The 20,837-nt window shown below is 39.2% G+C and overlaps 1 protein-coding gene across 3 annotated transcripts in view; it reads left to right on the top strand.

Moving 5' to 3' along the window:
* Positions 1–213: 213 nt before the first annotated feature.
* PPP3CC (protein phosphatase 3 catalytic subunit gamma) overlaps positions 214–20,837 on the top strand; it is a 99,914-nt gene continuing 79,290 nt past the window's right edge. For all 3 annotated transcript variants that reach the window (XM_042983277.1, XM_042983278.1, XM_015542788.2), the window contains exon 1: positions 214–543. In XM_042983277.1, coding sequence (XP_042839211.1) covers positions 495–543 — 49 coding nt within the window. In that variant the 5' untranslated portion in view covers positions 214–494. The remainder of the gene's footprint in view (positions 544–20,837) is intronic.

Raw genomic sequence — 20,837 nt, 5'->3', positions numbered from 1 at the left:
AGAAAGGAAGCACGCGAGCGCGCAGAGCGCCCGCGGAGCCCTCGGGCCTCAGGAGTGGGGTCGGCAACGACCGGGGGGGCGGGAAGTCAGGTGGCCGCCTCGGCCAGGGCAGCGGGACCGCGCGTTGGGCTTCGGCAAAGCGGCGGCGCGCGCGCACGGGCCGCCGGGAAATTGGGAGCGCGGCGTGCGGCGGCGCGCGCGCGCGCACGCGGGCCCGGGCTGCGAGCAGCCGCGGCCGCCCCGGTTGCCTCCCTTAGCGCGGTGTGCACGGGACTCGGCGCCTCAGGAGGGAGCGGCCAGTGGGCTAGCATCTTGTCGGTGGGGTTCTGAGGCCAGGCTGCCGCGGCCACCTCTTTCTGGTGCCTGAGCCTCCCGGAGGGGCCGGGGCCGGGTCACGGCGGGCTGACTGGTCCCGGGGAGCTGAGACTGCTGGACCCGAAGGCGGAGGTGCACGTCCGGCGGTCGCCTGGCGCCGGGAGGAGGCTGAGGGGACCATGTCTGGGAGGAACTTCCACCTCTCCACCACCGAACGCGTCATCAAAGGTGCTGGGCGGGCTGGGCCCTCCTCGTCCACCCGCGGGAAACGGCCCTCGGCCGGGCGGTGGCGGGAGAACGGAGGGGGAGAGCCGAGGAGGGAGGGCGGCGGCGACCCAGGCTGCTTCCGTCCGGGAGGAGGAGGACCTGGAGGGGCTATGGGACAGAGGAGGGGGATCCCCTCCCCGTGGGGCCCCGGGCATTTTCTGTTGCGCCTTGACCCGTAGTTTGCTGGAGATTGCTGATTTATCTCCGGTCGAGCTGGACTTGCAGGTGGGGTGGGGATTTCTTCTGCCACCACCCCAAAGGGCCAGGATCCCCATCTTTTTAAAAAAGAAACAATTCCTTTTTTCTCGTCTTGTATCTGGTGAAGCCATCTAGAGTGGCGTGGGCAGGGACTTTAGCAGATTCTTCCAAGTCAGATCTTCTGCCGCTCCGCTCCCCGTCTTTAGGATCTGATTATCTCGCCCCTCCCCCACCTTTTTTAAAGGACATTTACGCGTACCTTTTGGCCCACTTTCTAGAGATCATCACAAGTCACTGTTGTTACTAAAAGAAATAGTGTGGTGAAATAAATACAAATAAATCCATTTGGGAATGTGTGAAAGGGATTCACAGGTCTCTTGACATGATGTTGGTGTTTTATTTTTTGGCTAAAGAGACTTGGAGAAGGATGTTCTCTGATTCAGAGGTCTAACCAAAACTAAACTGTTCCTTACTAATACTTGTGCGATTTTACATTGTTGTTTCTATTCTTAAACTAAGAATACTGGTTTAAACATAACCACTAATTTATGCACTTTTGTTTTAGCGTTAACACTTAACTACAACTCTTCTCGCCCGAGTTTTAACAATCGGTTTGATAGCACGATTTTATAAGAAGGGCGTATACCTCGACAAGCCCTGTTAGTGGCTTCTGGATAAAGGGGTTAGCTGTACGAGGGGAAAACTATTAAAATGCTCTTATTTTTTCATTTTGATAATTAGAAGGAGAAAGGAAACTAAGATTGGTGACAAGAATGCATATATTTTTTAAGTGGAAAAGTCTCTTGAATGTTCAGTGAAGGGGGAGAATTTTAGCGTTTAACTTAGATTCTCCCCCCCCCCCCCAACACATGAATCATCATAAATGTTGATTTTCTACACTACATAATTCTAGTGTGTAACTTAGTTTTTTCCCCTCTAAAAAGCCAGGAGCATAAGTGATGATCATAAACATACACTACATAATGTTTAGTAAAGGTAATGGGTTTTTGAGATTTGTCAGTTTGTTTGGTTTTATTAAGGATCTAAGTGAATTGTTCATATAACTGACAGCCCTTTAACTGTTAAATATTTTGACCATTTTAATGTCAGTTTATATAGCATATAACCCATAAAAAGTATAAATCTTCTCTTAAGATAAAGAATATACTAAACATAACCTTTTTTGATGAATCAAGGTCAGTTGTGTACATTAATTTCTGTCCTGTGCTTTTAACATGGCTGGTGCATTCTGCCGTATAAGGGTGTTGGCAGTTTCTTCCTGTACCAAAATGACTCCTTACTGCTATACCATTTAATGCTTTTGTCTGTTTTTAGTTTATCTCCTCCAAGACTGTTTTCTATCTGTCAAAATATGCCCTTCTAATCTGCTGTTTCTAAGCTGAAGTAGGCAGGGAAACCAGATAAACCAGAATTGTGTGTCAAGTCAGAATAAATAGGATCTGAGCAAAGCTTAGTGGCAGTCCTCAAACCTTCAGGTATTATCAAATTCTGATCGCCATTGTTGCATGTAATGTCCATCATAAGATATAAAAGAGATGTTAAAATAACCCTCTTAGACCCTTAAAATATAAAAGTAAAGTAAAATAAAACATAGTTAAAAGGCAGGTGCTGTCTTAGTGCTAGGCATGCTCATAGTTAAGAAAACACCCTCATAGTCTGTATCATTTAAGTTTGGTTTTTGGCGAACTTATAAATTAATGCATGTTGTATACTTATAAGATTAGTCTTAAATAAATGAAATATAGTGATTTCAACGCCTTAGAAATGTATGGATTTATCTTGTATATAAAAACTTTAGTGTGGGGCACCTGGGTGGCTCAGTCTTTAAGCAGCTGACTCTTCTGAGGTGGTGAGATCGAGCCCCTTGTAGCACTCCGAGGTGAGCTTGGAGCTCTGCTTGGGATTCTGTCTCTCTCCTTCTCTCTGTGACATTTCCTGGCTTGCTCTCTCTCTCTCTCTCTTTCTCTCTCAAAATAAATAAATAAACATTAAAAAAAAAACAACAACCAAACACTTTAGTGTAAGAACTTGACCACAGCAATTTTGGCTTCTCCGTGACTTATGTTGCTTTTTTTCTGGGTTTTCCAGAGTTTGAAATAGTTGAGGTTTGTTCTAAGAAAGTAAGGTGTCACTGTATGTATAATATAGCTAAGATCCATTGTACCGGGTACTAAATCCTGATAGGATGTTATCCTGCCTGGCCAGAGTTGTCTGCAGTTATTCACAGCTGGAAATCTTTTTCAGAGGTGAGACCACACCAGAGTTATTTTTGGTTCTGTCATTTCCTGTTAACTTAAAAGTCTACTTAATTGTTTTGTTTGAACAAATCTTGGAGAAGAGTGGGTAGGTAGGAGGGAGTGATTAGTATTTTAAGTGTCCTTTGAAAAGCAACTTTCCTAAAATGAAGGACTAGGCTGATCATCAGAAAAACCTAGATTTTACTGTCTCTGGAACTTACTTGTAACCTTGAAACTTTCTCTCTCTCTCTTTTTTCTACAATCTCATCTGCATAGTAGGGTTAATGATACCTTCTTCGTCAGGCATCTGAGCCATGCAAATGATACAACTGACATGAAAAGCTTAAGACAAGGTAGTATTATGGGGGCCCCTGGGTGGCTCAGTAGCTTAAGCGTCTGACTCTTGGTTTCGCCGCAGGTCGTGATCTCACAGACTGCCAGTTCAAGCCCCGTGTCAGGCTCTGTGCTGATTGAGTGGAGCCTGCTTGGGATTCTCTCTGCCCTCTCTCTCTCTGCCCTTCCTCTGCTCGCTTGCACGCTTTCTCGCTCTCTCAAAATAAATAAATAAAGACAAGGTAGTATTATGAAACATGATAGTAGTTTGATAATAAATCAGTTTCTACAGAAGTGGTAGGTAGAGAAATCGTTAACATTTGAAAAACACCAGAATTAGAAAGTACATGAAATTATAAGTTAGAAAACTGAAAATATCTCTTCTATAATTTATTACTTTATTTTATTTTTTTAAGGTTTTACTTTCAGATAATCTCTATACCCAATGTGGGGCTCAAACTTGCAACACCGTGATCAAAAGTCCCATGCTGTACTGACTGAGCCAGGCAGGTGTCCATTCTCTCTTACAGTTTAGAGGGTATCTGTCTGGGTGGAGTCCCATGTGAAAGAAAGTGAAGAGAGACCAGTACAGTTCTGCCTAGTACTTTCTTGGCAGCTGGTTTCTTCCCTAGCAGTTGAAGGTGTCTGGATCTAAATTTTTTTTAATGTTTTATTTACTCTTGAGAGAAAGAGAGACAGAGCATGAATGAGGGAAGGGCACAGCGAGAGAGGGAGACACAGAATCTGAAGCAGACTCCAGGCTCTGAGCTGTCAGCATAGAACCCAATGCGGGGCTCGAACTCATGAACTGTGAGGTCATGACCTGAGCCAGAGTCGGACGCTCAACCGACTGAGCCACCCAGGTGCCCCAATGTTTATTCATTTTTGAGAGAGAGACAAAGAGCGTGAGTTGGGGAGGAGCAGAGAGAGAGGGAGATGCAGAATCCAAAGGAGGCTCAGGCTCTGAACTGTTAGCACAGAGTCTGACGTGGGACCCGAACCCACAAACCGTGAGATCGTGACCTGAGCCAAAGTTGGACGCCTAACCAACTGAGCCACCCAGGCACCCCTTTTTTTTAATTTTTAAAGTAACAGTTCTGAGTGTCTTTAGAATAGTCCATATGCATTGGGGTATCACTCTTGGTGACTGGTATCGAGAGCAGAAAACCTCAGAAACTCAAATGACTGAATTGTGAAAATCTTTCAGCTTGATTTTTTTTTTCCTTCTGGTTTCCAAGTTTCTTTTCTGTTTGAGGGAATTTTTTTCTTTGACAGTGATTGTTATAAAAACAGTTTTTTCCCCTGGGCTGAATCTTTTCAGAAGCAGCAAGGAAATTTCACCAGGAATTACATGACAGATGTGGAGAATCCATTGTTGGTGGCCAAATGGTGTTTTACAGAAAAGTCTGACTTATTTTCAATAAGATGCTGATATATTGCTCCCATTCATTTGGAATTCAAGTATATTGTTTATTCACAGAAAGAATTGTGTCCTTGGTAGCACACACTGGAGGCTACTGGTTCTTTAATATCCTGCCAATTGGAATAGTGTGGCTATGGTTTTCTTACAGGATTTTAAGAATAGTATGGACAGAAATTGCTGTTTTCTCAGGTATACCCTGAACCCTGTTTCAGTTTCTGGTACCTATTCCTCATTTATTTCCACATCTCTTTGTCTTCTCTTGCCTTTTTTTTTTTTTTTTTTTTTTTATTAGGAGAATGGATTTACTAAGGTTTTTTTGTTTTTGTTTTTCTTTTTAAGATTATTTACTTATTTTGAAAGACAGAGATCATGTGCACATGGGTGAGCAGGGGAGGGGCAGAGAGGGAGAGAGAGAATCCTAAGCAGGCTCCATACTGTCAGCACAGAGCCCGACAAGAGGCTTGATCTCTGAACTGTGAAATCATGCCCTGAGCCAGAATCAAGAGTCGGATGCTTAACTGAGTCACCCAGTCGCCCGCCAAGTTTTTTTCTTTTCAATGTAAGCTCAGTCCTGCTTATTATAACATTTGAAAGGCAGAAAGGGAAGAAAACAAAGGTGTCATATTCCTTCCCTGCAGAAACAAGTTCTCTTAATACTTTTCATGTATTTCTATCTGCTAGTGTATTTTGAATTCAAAGAAGAATGGATCACATATATTAAAGCTTGTACTTGGCAAATGTTTCATATTATTTTAATACAAATATTATAATTTTACCTAAATACTCATGATGATCTCAACCAATATGAAAACGGTTTGAAAGTGCTTGTATTCATATTTTGGTCCTTTGTATTTTCAATCATTTGATACAGTGCCAACCTAGAAGAAACATTTTTAAGTATAAATATTTAATGTGGTCAAGTCATATAGTACATATCTGTTGAATTTGTCAACACCATTTAAGTTATTACTTAGTTTACCATTGTAATTAACAAGCCACCACAACATTTAAACACTGGAAATCTATGCTATTTGAGTTTCATACCTCTCAGTGGAAGTCTCAAACCTTGGAAAGGACATCTTAATGTAAACACTTAAATCTTTTTTGAGCAGGAATAAGGTGTTCTTTCTTACCTGTATGTTAATGGTTGTGATTAAAGCTTTATTTATAACACATGTGGTAATAAAGCTTTCTTCTATAAAGCAACATATTACCACTTTTAGTAAAGTTAAAAAAATGTTTTTGGGGACACCTGGGATTCTCTCTCTCCCTCTCTCTCTGCTTGGCATTCTCTCGCTTCCTCTTTCTCTGCTCCTTTCCCACTCTCAAAATAAAAAAATAAAACTTAAATGTTTTGGGGGGCACCTGGTTATCTCAGTTGGTTAAGCGTTGGACGTCAGCTCAGGTTGTGATCTCGTGGTTCATGAGTTCAAGCCCTGCATCGGGCTCCCTGCTGTCAGCATGGAACCTGCTTTGGATTCTCTGTCTACCCCCTCTCTCTGCCCCTCCCCTGTTCGTGCCTGTGTGCGCTCTCTCTCAAAAATAAACATTGGGGCATCTGGGTGGCTCAGTTGGTTAAGCATCCGACTTCAGCTCAGGTCATTATCTTGTGGTTTGTGAGTTTGAGCCCTGCGTTGGACTGTGCTGACAGCTCAGAGCTTGGAGCCTGCTTTGGATTCTGTCTCCTTCTCTCTCTGCCCCTCCTCTGCTCCCGCTCTGTCTTTCTCTCAAATAAATAAATAAATAAATAAATAAATAAATAAATAAAGTTTTTGGATCATTTGAGTGAAAAATGCTAAGGATTCAGTAGTTAAGATGAATTAAAGAATTAATTGAAAACCTTTCTGAAGTGGTATTTGGTAATAAAATACCTTACCATTAAAGTAACATTTTGGGGAAAAAAATAATTTTTAGACATATCTATGAGAGACAAAATTGTTCAGCTAATTCTTGGTATTTGTAGTCATTTTGGAGCTTTGCTGCTACTTAATTGGAAGGACTAATGGAAATAAAGGGGTGTCTGGTAATCATTATCATCCTTTGGTGCAATCATTAATAGACTATTATACTCTGTTTTAAAGTTTTCATGTTAAATTTTAGCTGCATTTTATTATTTTTTTTAAGTTTATTTTGAGAGAGAGAGCAAGCGCATGTGGGGAAGGGGCAGAGAGAAAGAGGGAGAGAGAATCCCAAGCAGGCTCTGCATTACCAGTGCAGAGCCTGATGTGGGGCTCAAATTCATATACAGCAAGATCATGACCTGAGCCAAAGTCAGACACTTAGCCAACTGAGCCACTCAGGTGCCCCTTAGCCACATTTTAAATTGCAAAACTGAGATGTAAAAATTTCAGCTCATCCTTGGTGGTATCTGACTTAGGTATTTTTATAATCTACCTAATTATTCAGATACATGCACAGAGTACTTTTAGTTTTATTTATTTGATACAAACTAGATTTTTATCAAGAAATTTGTTTCTTGAGTCTTTATTATTAGAAAAACGTACAACTTGGTAACTAGATCTCTAGCCTGGTGACAGAAAGGTACGCTGTATAAGCTGGCCAAGGCAATGTGCATTTTCTATGATCATTATTAGATTTATTGAATGTGAACAATTCATGAGATTTTGTGCAGTCTAGACAGTGTTAGCCCAACAGACTGAAACAAATGAAATAAATACTGGGAGACAATTCAAGAATTTATTCAACAATTACCTATATAATCCTTGCTAAAAATGTTTAATCTGGATCAAGTTATAATAAACAATCAGACAAATCCAGTTTGTGGGATTTCTCTAAAACAACTGGTCTGAACTCTTCGAAAATGTCAAGGTGATAAAAAATATAAAAAGCAGAGAGACTATTATAGATGAAAGAAAATGAAAGAGAAATGACAGGTATATTGCCAAGCCTGGATTGGGAAAATAAAAAGCTGTACAGGCCATTTTGGAGACAACTGAGGAAATTTGAATATGGAGTATATAATAGATAATAACATGTCAGTGTTAAATGTCTGGATCTGATGATAATGCTATTGTGCTTATAAAGGAGAATGTTCTTATTCTTAGCCAATACCTGATATAGTATTTATGTTGAAATGTCATGATGTCAGCAATTTGCTTTCAAATGGTTCAGAAAAAAAAATTATGTATTTGTTGAGAGAGAGTAAAAGTAGCAAAATGTTTACCATGTTGAAAAGGTAAGGAGCAAATGTGTATTCATTTAACTATTCTTTTACTTTTTTTTTTAAAGGTGTTAATTAAATTTTTAAAAAGCTTTTACTTATTTGTTTTGAGAGAGAGGGAGAAAGCCTGAGTTTGAACAGGGGGTGGGGCAGAGGGAGAGGGAGACTGAAAGTCCCAAGCAGACAAAGAATCCCAAGCAGGTTCTGTGCCCCCAGTGCAGAGCCTGACATGGGTCTCAAACACCATCCAGGCTCCCCAAGATTTTATTTTTAAGTAATCTCTACACCCAGCGTGCCCTTGAACTCACAACTCACAAAAAATCAAGAGTTGCACACTCCACTCACTGAGCCAGCCAGGTACCCCTAATCTTTTACTTTCTTATAGGATTTCAGTTTTTCAAAATACAAAGTTGGGGAGAGAAAGGCTTCGGAAAGGCTACCATCATATTTAAGGATTCAGTAGTGTCTTAGGGAAAGCTTAAAAGAAGAAAATTTTAAAGTATATTATACCTGATGTGAAGTAGAGGTAACTTCTTTAGCAGAACAAGAGGTTGTTGCAGTTACATAGGGTTTGGAAAAACATGCAGAAATGAGGATGGAGAAAAACAAAGTGTATTTGATTAAGGAGTAGACAGGGTGGGTAAAACTAGAAACCTCAAAGAATTGAAAGAGGTAAAACAAAAAAGTGGAAGAGAGATAGCTGAAAACTGCTAGGGCAATTGATGGTGATTCTATTAAGGGAATAGCAAGATTATTTTGATGGCTATATGTTTTTAAAAACTCAAAGCTTAATTGGCTTATAAATGTAACTCAGAATTATAGGTAATTGAGGGGCGCCTGGGGGCTCAGTCAGTTGAGTGCCCGACTTCGGCTCAGGTCATGATCTCACGGTTTGTGAGTTCGAGCCCTGGGCTGGGCTCTGTGCTGACAGCTCAGAGTCTGGAGCCTGCTTCGGATTCTGTGTGTCCCTCTCTCTCTCTGCCCCTTTCCCACTTGTACTCTGTCTCTCTCTCAAAAGTAAGTAAAGCATTAAAAAAATTAAAAGAATTATAGACAATTGAAACATTGTACAAATAGAAATTGTGGAAAGTGAGACCTGTTTTAATTTTATTGAAGAGATTATGAAAAAAGTGGGAAAAGGTGGCATAGGGATAAAACAAATATTCAAAAGCACTAATAAGCAGAGGAGATAGAAAGGATTTTCTAAGTGTATTTCCCCATCCCTGTTAATCACACCACTTACCCATTTAGTCACTGGCTCAGATGACAAGCCTGGGAGTCAGGCCAGACCCTGTCCTGTCCCTTGCACTTCACATCCAGTTCTTCCAGACTCAGTTCTATGGACTTTTGGTTTGCACATAGCCTTCTACTTCATCTCCCTCTCTGACTTCTTGTTTATACCATTGCAGTAGCCTTGTGCTAGGGCTATTTAATCTAATGTCTATATTGCCATCATGATCTGTAGATAATGTAAAGGATTATTCTTATGCTTGAAATCCTTCATGAGCCTGTTCTGCCCACAGAATGAACTCTAAACTCTGTTGATCTATAGTTCCCCTCATGCTAAACTGTGTGTTACTTTCTCCTCTCATTTCATACCCCTGTTCCCAAACTTTACTACTGCTTGTGGTCCCTAGAATGCCATGATATTTTATATCTGTGAATGGGTTCTTTGTATTATTTTTATATAGACTCTTGTGCCCCAACTTGACCAGGTCCTATTTCTCTTTCAAGATTTAGCTAAGAGGACATCTGAGAAGCGTTTTCTCTTTTACTAAGAGGCTGTCTAGAATAATGGTTTTTAGAACACGGGCTTGGAAGTCAGACATACTTGGATTCAAATGCTGCGTCTTTTAGTAGCAGTATGACCTTGGACCAGTCACTTAATCTTGTTTTTCCTCAGTTTCTCTATCTGAAGAAAAGGGATAATATAACCCACTTTACAGGATAGTTGTAAGGATTAAATAAACTCCACAAACAGTGATAGGAGCCTAGTAAGTGCTCAATGTATGTTAGCTGCTATCATCATCATTAGAAGGGTTAGATACTGGGGTCCCTGGGTGGCTCAGTTTGTTAAGTATCTGACTCTTTTTTTTTTTTAATATTTATTTATTTCTGGGGAGAGCACAAGCAGGGGAGGGACAGAGAGAGGGGGACAGAGGATCTGAAGCAGGCTCTGCGCTGACAGCCTGACAGCAGCAAGCCCAATGTGATGCTGGAACTCATGAACCAGGAGATCATGACCTGAGTGGAAGTGGGTCACTCAACCAACTGAGCCACCCAGGTGCCCTGCGTCTGACTCTTGATTTTGGCTCAGGTCATGATCTCACAAGTTATTGAGTTTGAGCCCTGCTTTGGGTTCATATATGTATGTGTACATATATTTGTGTACATATATGTATATATAAAAAAAAATATATATATATATATGAAAGGTTAGATATTGCTCCTATGAACAGTCTCATTGCTTTTCAAATTTCTCTAAATATTTTTGTTATTTATTTACATTAAACTATTCTCTTCAAGGGCAAGAACTGTGCATTATTAATGCTGGATACAGTGCCTAGCATGTAAATGCTTAGTAAATGTTTAAGTAAGTGAAAGCTTAAGAAGCTTATTTTATGGAAGATAGTGTAGAAAAGGGCACAGTCTCTGCTAATTACTAGCTCTGATACTTTTTTATTTATTTTCCTTGCTTGAAATTTATTATTTTTAAAAAGAATTTTTAAAATGTTTATTTATTTTTGAGAGAGAGAGAGAGAGAGAGAGACAGAATGAGCAGGGGAGGGGCAGAGAGAGAGGGAGACACAGAATCTGAAGCAGGCTCCAGGCTCTGAACTGTCAGCACAGAGCCCAACGCGGGGCTCGAACCCATGAACCGTGAGATCATGACCTGAGCTGAAGTCTGACGCTTAACCGACTGGGCCACCCAGGTGCCTCTATTACTATTTTTTTTTTAAGTTTATTTATTTTGAGAGGCAGAGCGAGCAGAGGAAGGGGCAGGGAGAGAAAGGGAGAGAGAGAATCCCCAGCATTCTCTGTGTTAGAGTGGAGCCCTGATGTGGGACTCAAACTCATGAACCTTGAGATCATGACCTGAACCAAAATCAAGAGTCAGATGCCTAGCTGACTGAGCCACCCAGGTGCCCTTCCTTGCTTTGAGTTTAAAATGAGTGATAACAGGGGGCGCTTGGGTGGCTCAGTCAGTTGAGTGACTTTGACTCAGGTCATGATCTCGCAGTTCATGAGTTTGAGCCCCACGTTGGGCTCTGTGCTGACCGCTCAGAGCCTGGAGCTTGCTTTGGATTGATTCTGTGTCTCCCTCTCTGCCCCTCCCCTATTGTATGTAATGCATAGTACCTCTAGTGGGTGCTTAATAAATGTTAGCTGTTCTTTATTAAAGGAGTTAATCTTGAATCTTAGATTTGATAGCAGATCTGTTTGACTTTAAGTGGCATATGTGAAATGAATGTTTAAGAGTGTTGTATTTTATGTTTTCCAACTGTAGTCTCCTTAGGACTTTTGAAAGGATTTAAACCTAAAATGCTTGATAAGGAAATTTCCTTTGGGGCATCTGGGTGGCTCAGTAATTAAGCTTGTGCCTTTGTCTTGGATCATAATCTCAGGGTTCATGAGTTCTAGCCCCGCATCAGGCTTTCAGTGCAGATCCTGCTTCGGATCCTCTGTCCCCTTCTCTCTCTGCCCCTCCCTTGCTTGTGCTCTCTCCCCGCCTCTCAAAAATAAACATATAGTAAAAAAAATAAGGAAATTTCCTTCTATAGTATAGGTAGAATTTCATATATCATAAATTTATAAACATATTTGATGAATTCCTACAAGAAACACATTTCTCTCTTAAGCTTAAATACAGTCTTGAAAAGTACTCAGCATATATTAGCTTCCCAAAAGCGTGACAGAGATTAGAAGTATGGAGCTTCCTAGGACTAATACCACCATGGAGAGCAGACATCTAAATGGTAGACTATATCTGATATGAAATCTTTGCTTCCTCACTCTACAAATTGACAATCCTTTCAAGTTTAAACTTTGGACATTGATCAGTAGCCTAAAGAAATAAGACTCAATTTGTGGTTTTTTTGTGTGTATCCATAGGTACGTTGTGTTCTTGTGACCTAAGGGTTTGTGGAGGTTTAAAAATAACATAGGATAAAACAAAAAACTAAATAACATTAAAAGAAAAACCATAAATAAAATAAGAGTTTCAGTGAATGGCCAGAGTAATAAAGGTAATTGGTAGATTTATCCATAAAAGGAAGCTAGTTATTTTTGACTATTGCATGCTGTTTTATTAAAAACTATGAATGTCACTATAACCTTACTGTTTCTATCAGATTATCATTGATAGTGATTATTACTTAATTGGTTTTGGGAGGGCTAGTTCCTAATATTTTGAAAGTGTGCTCTGGAACTATCAGAGAATAGAGGGAATGATCTCAAAGAGCTATGTCAGATCATTGAAATAAAACTACTTGTTCTAGTAGGTTATGAAAGGATCTGAAAGCTACATATGACTTTCGGTAATAATAGTTAACATAACCTTTTCAGTGGTGTTTAACTGGTTCATGATTGGAAAAGCAGGTGAGTAGATTAGGAACTAAATCTGCAAAAGTAGGGCAGGCTTGCTGGCTTAAAATAGGAATGAAAGCAGGGTTATTTGTAGTGAACAGAGATAGCTATTTGGGTAAATCCTGGTGTCCCATGGGGGTTAAGACCACACAATAATCTAAAAATAAAGCTTATAGGCCAATAGCTTTTAAGGTTTATATTTCATAGTTGCTGCTGGATTAAAGTGGTCATCATCAATGTTTTCTTTCTCTTGTATGCAGCTCTGCACCTGATATTAGGTATATTTACCTAAAAATATCATTTATGTAGTAGATCTATATTGTAGCAGGATATTGAACTGATTTTGCCTGTGAAGAGGCTGCAGAATTTCTTCAGTGTGCTTTAGAAACTTAGTTTAAAAATTTTGTGAGGTTTTTGTTTTTAGATTATAGATTCCTAGGATGTTGCAGAGAATGTACAGAGAGAGGTCCTACGCATCCTCCCGTAGGTCTCTGTCCTCCACAGTGTCAACATCCCACACTACCACAGCACTGTACCAAACCGAGAAATTGACATTGGCACAATTCATAGAGTTTATTCAGGTTTCACCAGTTATACATGTACCTGTGCACGCATGCATGTATGTGTAGCTGTATGCAATTTTACTTGCGTAGACTTGCATAACTACCACCATGATCAGTGTAACTCACCACAAGACTCCTGTGTTACTGCCTCTTTGTAGCCACACTCATCCTCTTCAAGAAACTCAATATTGTTTGTTTATTATGTTCTTTAAAAGTTTTATTTATGGGGCACCTGGGTGGCTCAGTAGGTTAAGTGTCCAATTAAATAGGTTAAGTGTCCAGCCTGATCTTGGCTCAGGTCGTAATCTTATGGTTTTTGGGATTGAGCTCCCTGTGGGGCTCTGCACTGACAACATGGAACCTGCTTGGGATTTTCTCTTTCCTTTTCTTTGTGCCCCTCCCCTGCTCACACTCTCAAAAATAAATACATAGATAAATACAAATTAAAAAATAAAAATTTCGTTTATTTTAAGAAATTTGTGCACCCAACATGGGACTCAAACTCACAACCTCAAGATCAAGAGTCACATGCTCTTCTGACTGAGCCAGCCAAGCACCCTTGTTTGTTTTAAATCATGTGTACGCTTGGTTGGATTAGGGTTTTTGATTCTGAGTTGGAAGCACTGTAAAAAAAATTTTATTGAAATACAGGTAATCTAACAACAACTGAATCATGGTAAAAAGCTAGGTTAAAATGTATCAGCAGGGATACCTGGCTGGCTGTCAGTAGAGCATGTGACTTTTTTTTTCTTTAAGATTTTATTTTTAAGTAATCTCTACACCCAACATGGGACTGAAACCTATATCCCTGAGATCAAGAGTCACATGCTCTACTGACTGAGCCAGCCTGGTGCCCCAGAGCATTTGACTCTTGATCTCAGGATCTTGAGTTCAAGCACCATGTTGGGCATAGAGCTTACTTAAAAAAAAATAATATGTTAGCAATTTGAGAGCACTAAAAATTTCTTGGATGAATATATATAGGCTTACAATGATGGTCCTCAACTAATCAGAATCAGCTCTGGAGCTTTAAAAAAATGCAGAAAAATGGCTTCTGTGGCCCCATTCTAGATAAGTCTAGAAAGCAGTGTCGAGTATAAAAATGTAAGTTCCAAAAAAAAAAAAGTGAGTTACAAAAGGATGCACAGTATGATACCGTTTATATAAAATTTAAAATATACTGTGTTGTGTATAGATATAACAAATTATATACATGTGGGAAGGATATACAACTACTTAAATGTAGTAATAACCTCTGGAGAGGAAGGAATCGGATGAAGGTTGCTCAGTTATATCTGCAACATTTTATTAGTTCTTTTTTTAAAAGAAATTTTTTTAATGTTTATTTTTGAGAGAGAGAGAGAGATAGAGATACAGAGGGTGAGCAGAGGAGGGGCAGAGAGAGAGGGAGACACAGAATCTGAAGCAGGCTCCAGGCTCTGAGCCGTCAGCACAGAGGCTGATGTGAGGCTTGACCCCACAAACCGTGAGATCATGACCTGAGCCGAAGTCGGACACTTAACTGACTGAGGTACCCAGGCGCCCCAAGCAACATTTTAGCTCTTAAAAATATTTGAAACAGATATGGCAAACTTAATATTTTAAATCTACATGTTAGGTATATGGGTAGGTAGCAACATTTAAATTATTAATATTATTTCCTATACCATTTTATGTAAAATTATTTTTGAAATATTTCATTAAAAATATCCATACAGGGGCACCTCAGTGCCTGAGTGGGTTAAGCATCTGACTCTTGATTTCTACTCAGGTCATGGTCTCACAGTTTGTGAGTTCAAGCCCCACATTGAACTCTGCACTGATAGTATAGATCCTGCTTGGGATTCTGTCTCTCTCTGCTCCTGCTCACGCACACTCTCTCCCTCTCTCTCTCTCAAAATAAATAAATACACTTAAAAAGATTTAAAAAAATCCATACATGCAGTATATTAGATGTATGTCTGTCATTTCTTCCTTTCTCTCTTTTAGTATACCTTTTATTTTGGTGCCAAGAGTCAAGTGCTGCTATAACAAATACCTAAAAAGTGTGGAAGTGGCTTTGGAACTTTGAGAAGATCCAGCTCAAGTCTCAAGTTTCTGATGTCCTTCCTTGATTTCTGTAGCTACAGCTGACATCCCTTTATATTCTTCCATGCTAAGAGCCTGTACCATACAATGTATTGTTTAACTGTTTTATGTTCATATTAAATCTTGTTTTATGTGAATTCTTTTGCCTACTTAAATAGAACATGGGACACCTGACTGGCTCAGTCGGTGCAGCAGGCTACTCCTGATCTCAGAGTTGTGAGTTCAAGCCCCACGTTGATAACTTAAAAATAATCACTTAAAAGTGCAGAGATTACTTAAAATCTTTTAAAAAAAATTTTAATGTTTATTTATTATTTATTTTTGAGAGAGAGAGAGCGAGCTAGTGGGGAAGGGGCAGACACACACACACTCACACACACACACACACACACACACACACAGAATCCAAAGTAGGTTCCATGCTCTGAGCTGTCAGCACAGAGCCTGATGTGGGGCTCAGACCCACAAACTGTAAGATCATGACCTGAGCTGAAGTCAGATGCTTAACTGACTGAGCCACCCAGGTGCCCCAAAAATAAAATCTTAAAAAAAGAAAAAAGTAGACCATAAAGTGCTGCTATGTGTTAAAACTGTGTAATCTATAAATGACTTACACAATGTGAGCATGTAATAGGTGCCAGATAAATATTGAATTATTTAACTCAGAATATAACTACTTCCCTAGTATTTTTGAATTTTAATTAATGAACCCTTCCAGCTCTCTGTATCCTATAGATTTCAGAACTTTAGAGTTTAGCAGATATTATTATCCAGTTCCAGGAAGGCTAGCTATAGAAACTTAGATCTATTCAGTTATTGAATGTTTTGTTTTTTACTATCATACAGTCTTTCAGCTTTTATAAGGATGACACTGGATAATTAGACTTGAATTGTAAATTGCAGATGAAGGTAAAATGCCAGAGTTTCATAAAGAAACAGGAAAGATTTGGTGATTGTATCCAATCTTTCCTAGCTCCAATTATTAGGAAGAGAGATAGTGAATTCTTCTAAGTTAGCTACTTTAAAAACAAATAGCAATAGTAGGTAGAATGATAAGAGTATAAAATGCTTCATTATTATGAAGAACAGTGCAATCTTAGCATGTGTAGACTTCACATATTGAAGTTGACACTAGAAAGGTAAATTTAGTAATTTTTTTTTAAATCTCTCTTCTCTTTTATAATAGAGCCACAGATTCTTAGTACTCCTTATGCAATTCCGGTGTGAAGTTGTTACTAACAACATTGGAAGTTCTGAAGTTTTTGAATGATTTTGTATATTTGTCTGAGAATTAGGGTGGATTCAAGATGACCACTAATAATCACTTTACTGTCACTCACTTTGTTGTGTGGGATTTTTCTTTTAATATAAAAGAGGCAGTTATAGCTAATTTATCTAGAATTGTGTAAAATCTTTTTCTTTTCCATGAGAGTATGTTTTGTGTATTTGTTGTGTGTTATGCCTACATAGTTCTCATTTGGACTTACACTTTAGTGGCCACTTGGCTTATTTTCATTCCTTCCCATGTTATATCATGTTGATTTGTACATTAAGAAAAAGTATTAGAGATTATTTGGTAAAGCAGTGTAGCGAAAGAGGGAGAAGAGCTTACTTAGGCTCTGGACTCCGCTGACATGGGATCAAGGTCCAGCTCCTCTAGTTGCTAGTTGTGAGGTCTTAGACAAATTTTCTAACTTCCTAAGCCTTGGTTGCCACACCTGTCAAAAAGAGAAAATAATACTTCATAGAGTGTTATTAGGTTAAATGAGAGTATATATAAAGCACATAGCGGGGCGCCTGGGTGGCTCAGTCGGTTGGGCGTCCGACTTCAGCTCAGGTCACGATCTCACGGTCCGTGAGTTCGAGCCCCGCGTCGGGCTCAGGGCTGATGGCTCAGAGCCTGGAGCCTGCTTCCCATTCTGTGTCTCCCTCTCTCTCTGCCCCTCCCCGGTTCGTGCTCTGTCTCTCTCTGTCCCCAAAATAAATAAAACGTTAAAAAAAAAAAATTTAAAGCACATAGCATAATGCCTGTTGTGTAGTTAGCACACAAACAGTAAACAACATGGTCATTATTATTATTGCAAATCCAGTTAAGAAAATTGAAATCTAAAACCTATATTGAAAAGGCTTTGTGGATACTGTAGTTTTAGCAGTTTAGCACAATATAAATAATTTAGCATCGAATGTTTTTTAGCAAATTGAATGTACTTTTTTTTTTTAAAGCAAATTGAATGTATGAATTATAAGAGTAACACATCATTAGCAAGTAGGGTATATCCCAGAAATGCAAAATTGGTTTGAAAATCATTCAGTGTAGGGGCATCTGGGTAGCTCAGTTGGTTAAATGCCCGATTTTTGACTCGGGTCATGATTTGTGACTTATGAGTTCGAGCCCCACGTCAGGTTCTCTCCTCTCAGCACAGAACCCACATGAGGTGTAAAGATTGCCTGCAAATAAAATATTAAAAACATAAGTAAAATAAAAATTTGCCCGGAGTTGAGGCATCTGGCCAGCTCAGTTGGAAAAACAATGCAGCTCTCAATCTTGGAGTCGTGAGTTCAAGCCCCCCATTGGGTTCAAAGATTACTTAAAAAATAAACATTGCTTAGAGTTGAAATGCCTTTTAAATAGGGAAAAAAATATCTGCCCTTTATTGCTAGCTTTAATATGTGGGTGTGTTTTTTAGTGATCTTTTATACCTCCCTGCAAATCACAGAAAAAGAGAAAAAGAAAAATGAGCAAAGGATACAATGTTTATAGATAATTTATAAATGAGTACATTTAAATGGCTGATAAACACGTGAGCTTATAATGTATGAACAAAGATACTTGTTGCTACATTATTCATAAGAGCAAAGAAAATAAAAAAAAATCTGCAATGTTTAATAAAGCAGATTAGTTAGGTGAATTATGTTATCTCCATGATGCAGTCTGAAAATTATAGAAGAACATTTGTTGTTATGAGAAGATTTTAGTAGTTTACTACAAAATTTAACAAAAGACAGATTACAAGATTGTATAGTATAACTGTTTATAAAATAATATATTTAAATATTTAAAATGTTAAGATATATACCAAAATTTTAAATGGTTATCTTTGACATTCTAAGAGATTTGTTTTTGTCTTGTGGTAGTTACTGTTTTTTGTGCTCTTTAGTCTTAAAAAATTCTTTTGCATTGAGTTATAATGTAGTATCTTTGATTTAAAGAAATCTTCAAAGAGTAGTTTGAAGGTTGATAATTGATACTACATGGGTATTCATTATGCTGTTGAACATTTTATAAGAAAAATTTGCTGGGACCCCTGAGTGTCTCAGTCAGTTGAGCGTCTGACTCTTGGTTTTGGCTCAGGTCATGATCTTCCGGTCCAAGGGACTGAGCCCTGTGTCAAGCCAAGCCCCAAGTCAGGCTCTGCACTGACTCTATGGAGCCTGCTTGGGATTCTCTCTCTCCCTCCCTCCCTCCCTCTCTGCCCCTCCCCTGTTTGCTCTCTCTCACATTTTCTCACTCTCTCAAAATAATTAAATAAACTTAAAATCTTTAATAAAAAATAAATTTTATTTATTTTGAGAGAGTGAGAATGCAATAGAGAGTGGGGGAGGGGCAGAGAGAGAGGGAGAGAGAGAATCCCAAACAAGCTCTGTGCTGACAGAGTAGAGCCTGACCAGGCTGGGCTTGATCTCACAAACCCCAAAATCATGACCTAAGGTGAAATCAAGGGTCAGTCGCTCGGGGTGCCTGGATGGCTCAGTTGGTTAGGCGACTGACTTCGGCTCAGGGCACGATCTCACAGTCTGTGAGTTCGAGCCCCACGTCAGGCTCTGTGCTGACAGCTCAGAGCCTGGAGCCTACTTCAGATTCTGTGTCTCCCCCCTCTCTCTCCCCTTCCTCTGCTCTCTGTCTGTCAATAATAAATAAACATTAAACAATTTTTTTAAAAAAAGAAAGAGTCAGTTGCTCAACCTACTGACCCACCTAGGTGCCCTGAGATTTTGAATTTTGACATAAAGATCTATTGATGATATATTGATGATCTGTTAATGTTCTGTAATCCCTCTTAGCCTTATAGAAACAGGTAGTGAGTTTTCCTGTCTGCTGACAGCCAGCAACACTGTGATTCCTGGATGAGTTGTTACTGATTGTATATTGGTAGTGTAACTGTTGGTTGACTCATTTATGATAAGAGTTATATATATTTGTAGATTCTCATTTTATTCTTTTAAATAAATAATATAATAACATGGTATAAAAAATTTTAAAGGTATATAGCAAGGGCGCCTGGGTGGCTCAGTCAGTTAAGTGTCCAACTTTGGCTCAGGTCATGAGTTCATGGTTTGTGAGTTCAAGCCCTGGGTCAGGCTGTATGTGGACAGCTCGGATTCTGGAGCCTGCTTTGGAGGCCCTGTCTCTTGTTCTGTCTCTTGCTCTCTCTCTCAAAAAGAAAAAAAAAATAATAATAATAATAAAAAGGTATACAGCAAAAAGTCTTCTTCCTATTCCCAATTCTGGGCCACCAGTTGCCTGCCTTGGGAATGTTAAAGCCCACGGCCAACGACCACCAGGAACATATCTGTAATCAAAAATAAGTTCACATGTATTTAGCTTGCTACAGCAAGGAATGACACACACCAGAATAACTGTGGGGCATCTCAGAAGGAGGCAGTTAGCAAAGAAGATACACAGGGTTTTAGGAGCTGAGGTTAGTTATAAAGTGATTTTAGGGTGGAAATTAGTTTCAGCAGGGATTGGCTAAAATCTGTAATTTAGGTGAGTTGCTGGGATAGGCAATGGTTTTATCTTTAGTACACAAGAGTCCCTGAGAAGTTATAGCTAGATCACTTTGACTATGGTATTGGAACATAATGAGCTAATGTTTAAAGAAATCTGAGCTTGGATAGTATGTGATGCACATTGTGGTTTGGTTTGGTTCAGTTTATCTGTTTTATAAGTCATGGTGTTTTTCAGAGTGTTTGTGAGCACTTTGTGGTTTCTCTTTCAATTCTTAGTCTCTGCTTTTGATCATTTTTTTCTAAGCTGGAGGATTTAACCTTTAGGGGAAGTGATCAGTCAAGATCTGTATCATTGTTAGGTAGGTTGTGAATGTTTATCAAGCTTTTGATGGTAGGAATTTTGACCTCTGTAAACACCACAACCCTGTTCTGTTTCTTAGATGATCATGTGTTAAATCATCTGGCATGATAATATCTGACTGTAGCATTTAAGACCCTGGAAATCACACATACATGGTTTCTGGTTTCTGCAACAAACAAAACCTCAAACGAGTTACTATTAAAGTTTGAAATAATGTCCTATATGTACCATTATCTATTTGGATCTTCCTTTAGTAACCAAGTAAATTTTTCTCCTTTAATTTTGAATGTGGATTATTTGCCTTACCAGTGTCTGAAGAATTCATCCTTTATGTAAAAGTGATTGTCAAGGATAAAGGTGTTGGTAGTACTAAGAATAAAGGACAGGGTGTTTGTTGACAGTCTGGAATCTTTTCTTTTTCTTTCTTTTTTAAAAATGTTTATTCAGTTTTGAGAGACAGAGAGAGATTGTGAGCAGGGGAGGGGCAGTCAGAGAGGGGAGACACAGAATCTGAAGCAGGCTCCAGGCTCTG

This window comes from Panthera tigris, chromosome B1, assembly GCF_018350195.1.
Source record: "Panthera tigris isolate Pti1 chromosome B1, P.tigris_Pti1_mat1.1, whole genome shotgun sequence".
Classification (NCBI taxonomy): Eukaryota; Metazoa; Chordata; class Mammalia; order Carnivora; family Felidae; genus Panthera; species Panthera tigris.
Note: the sequence above shows the minus strand (reverse complement) of the source record. Positions and strands in the feature narration are given on the sequence as shown.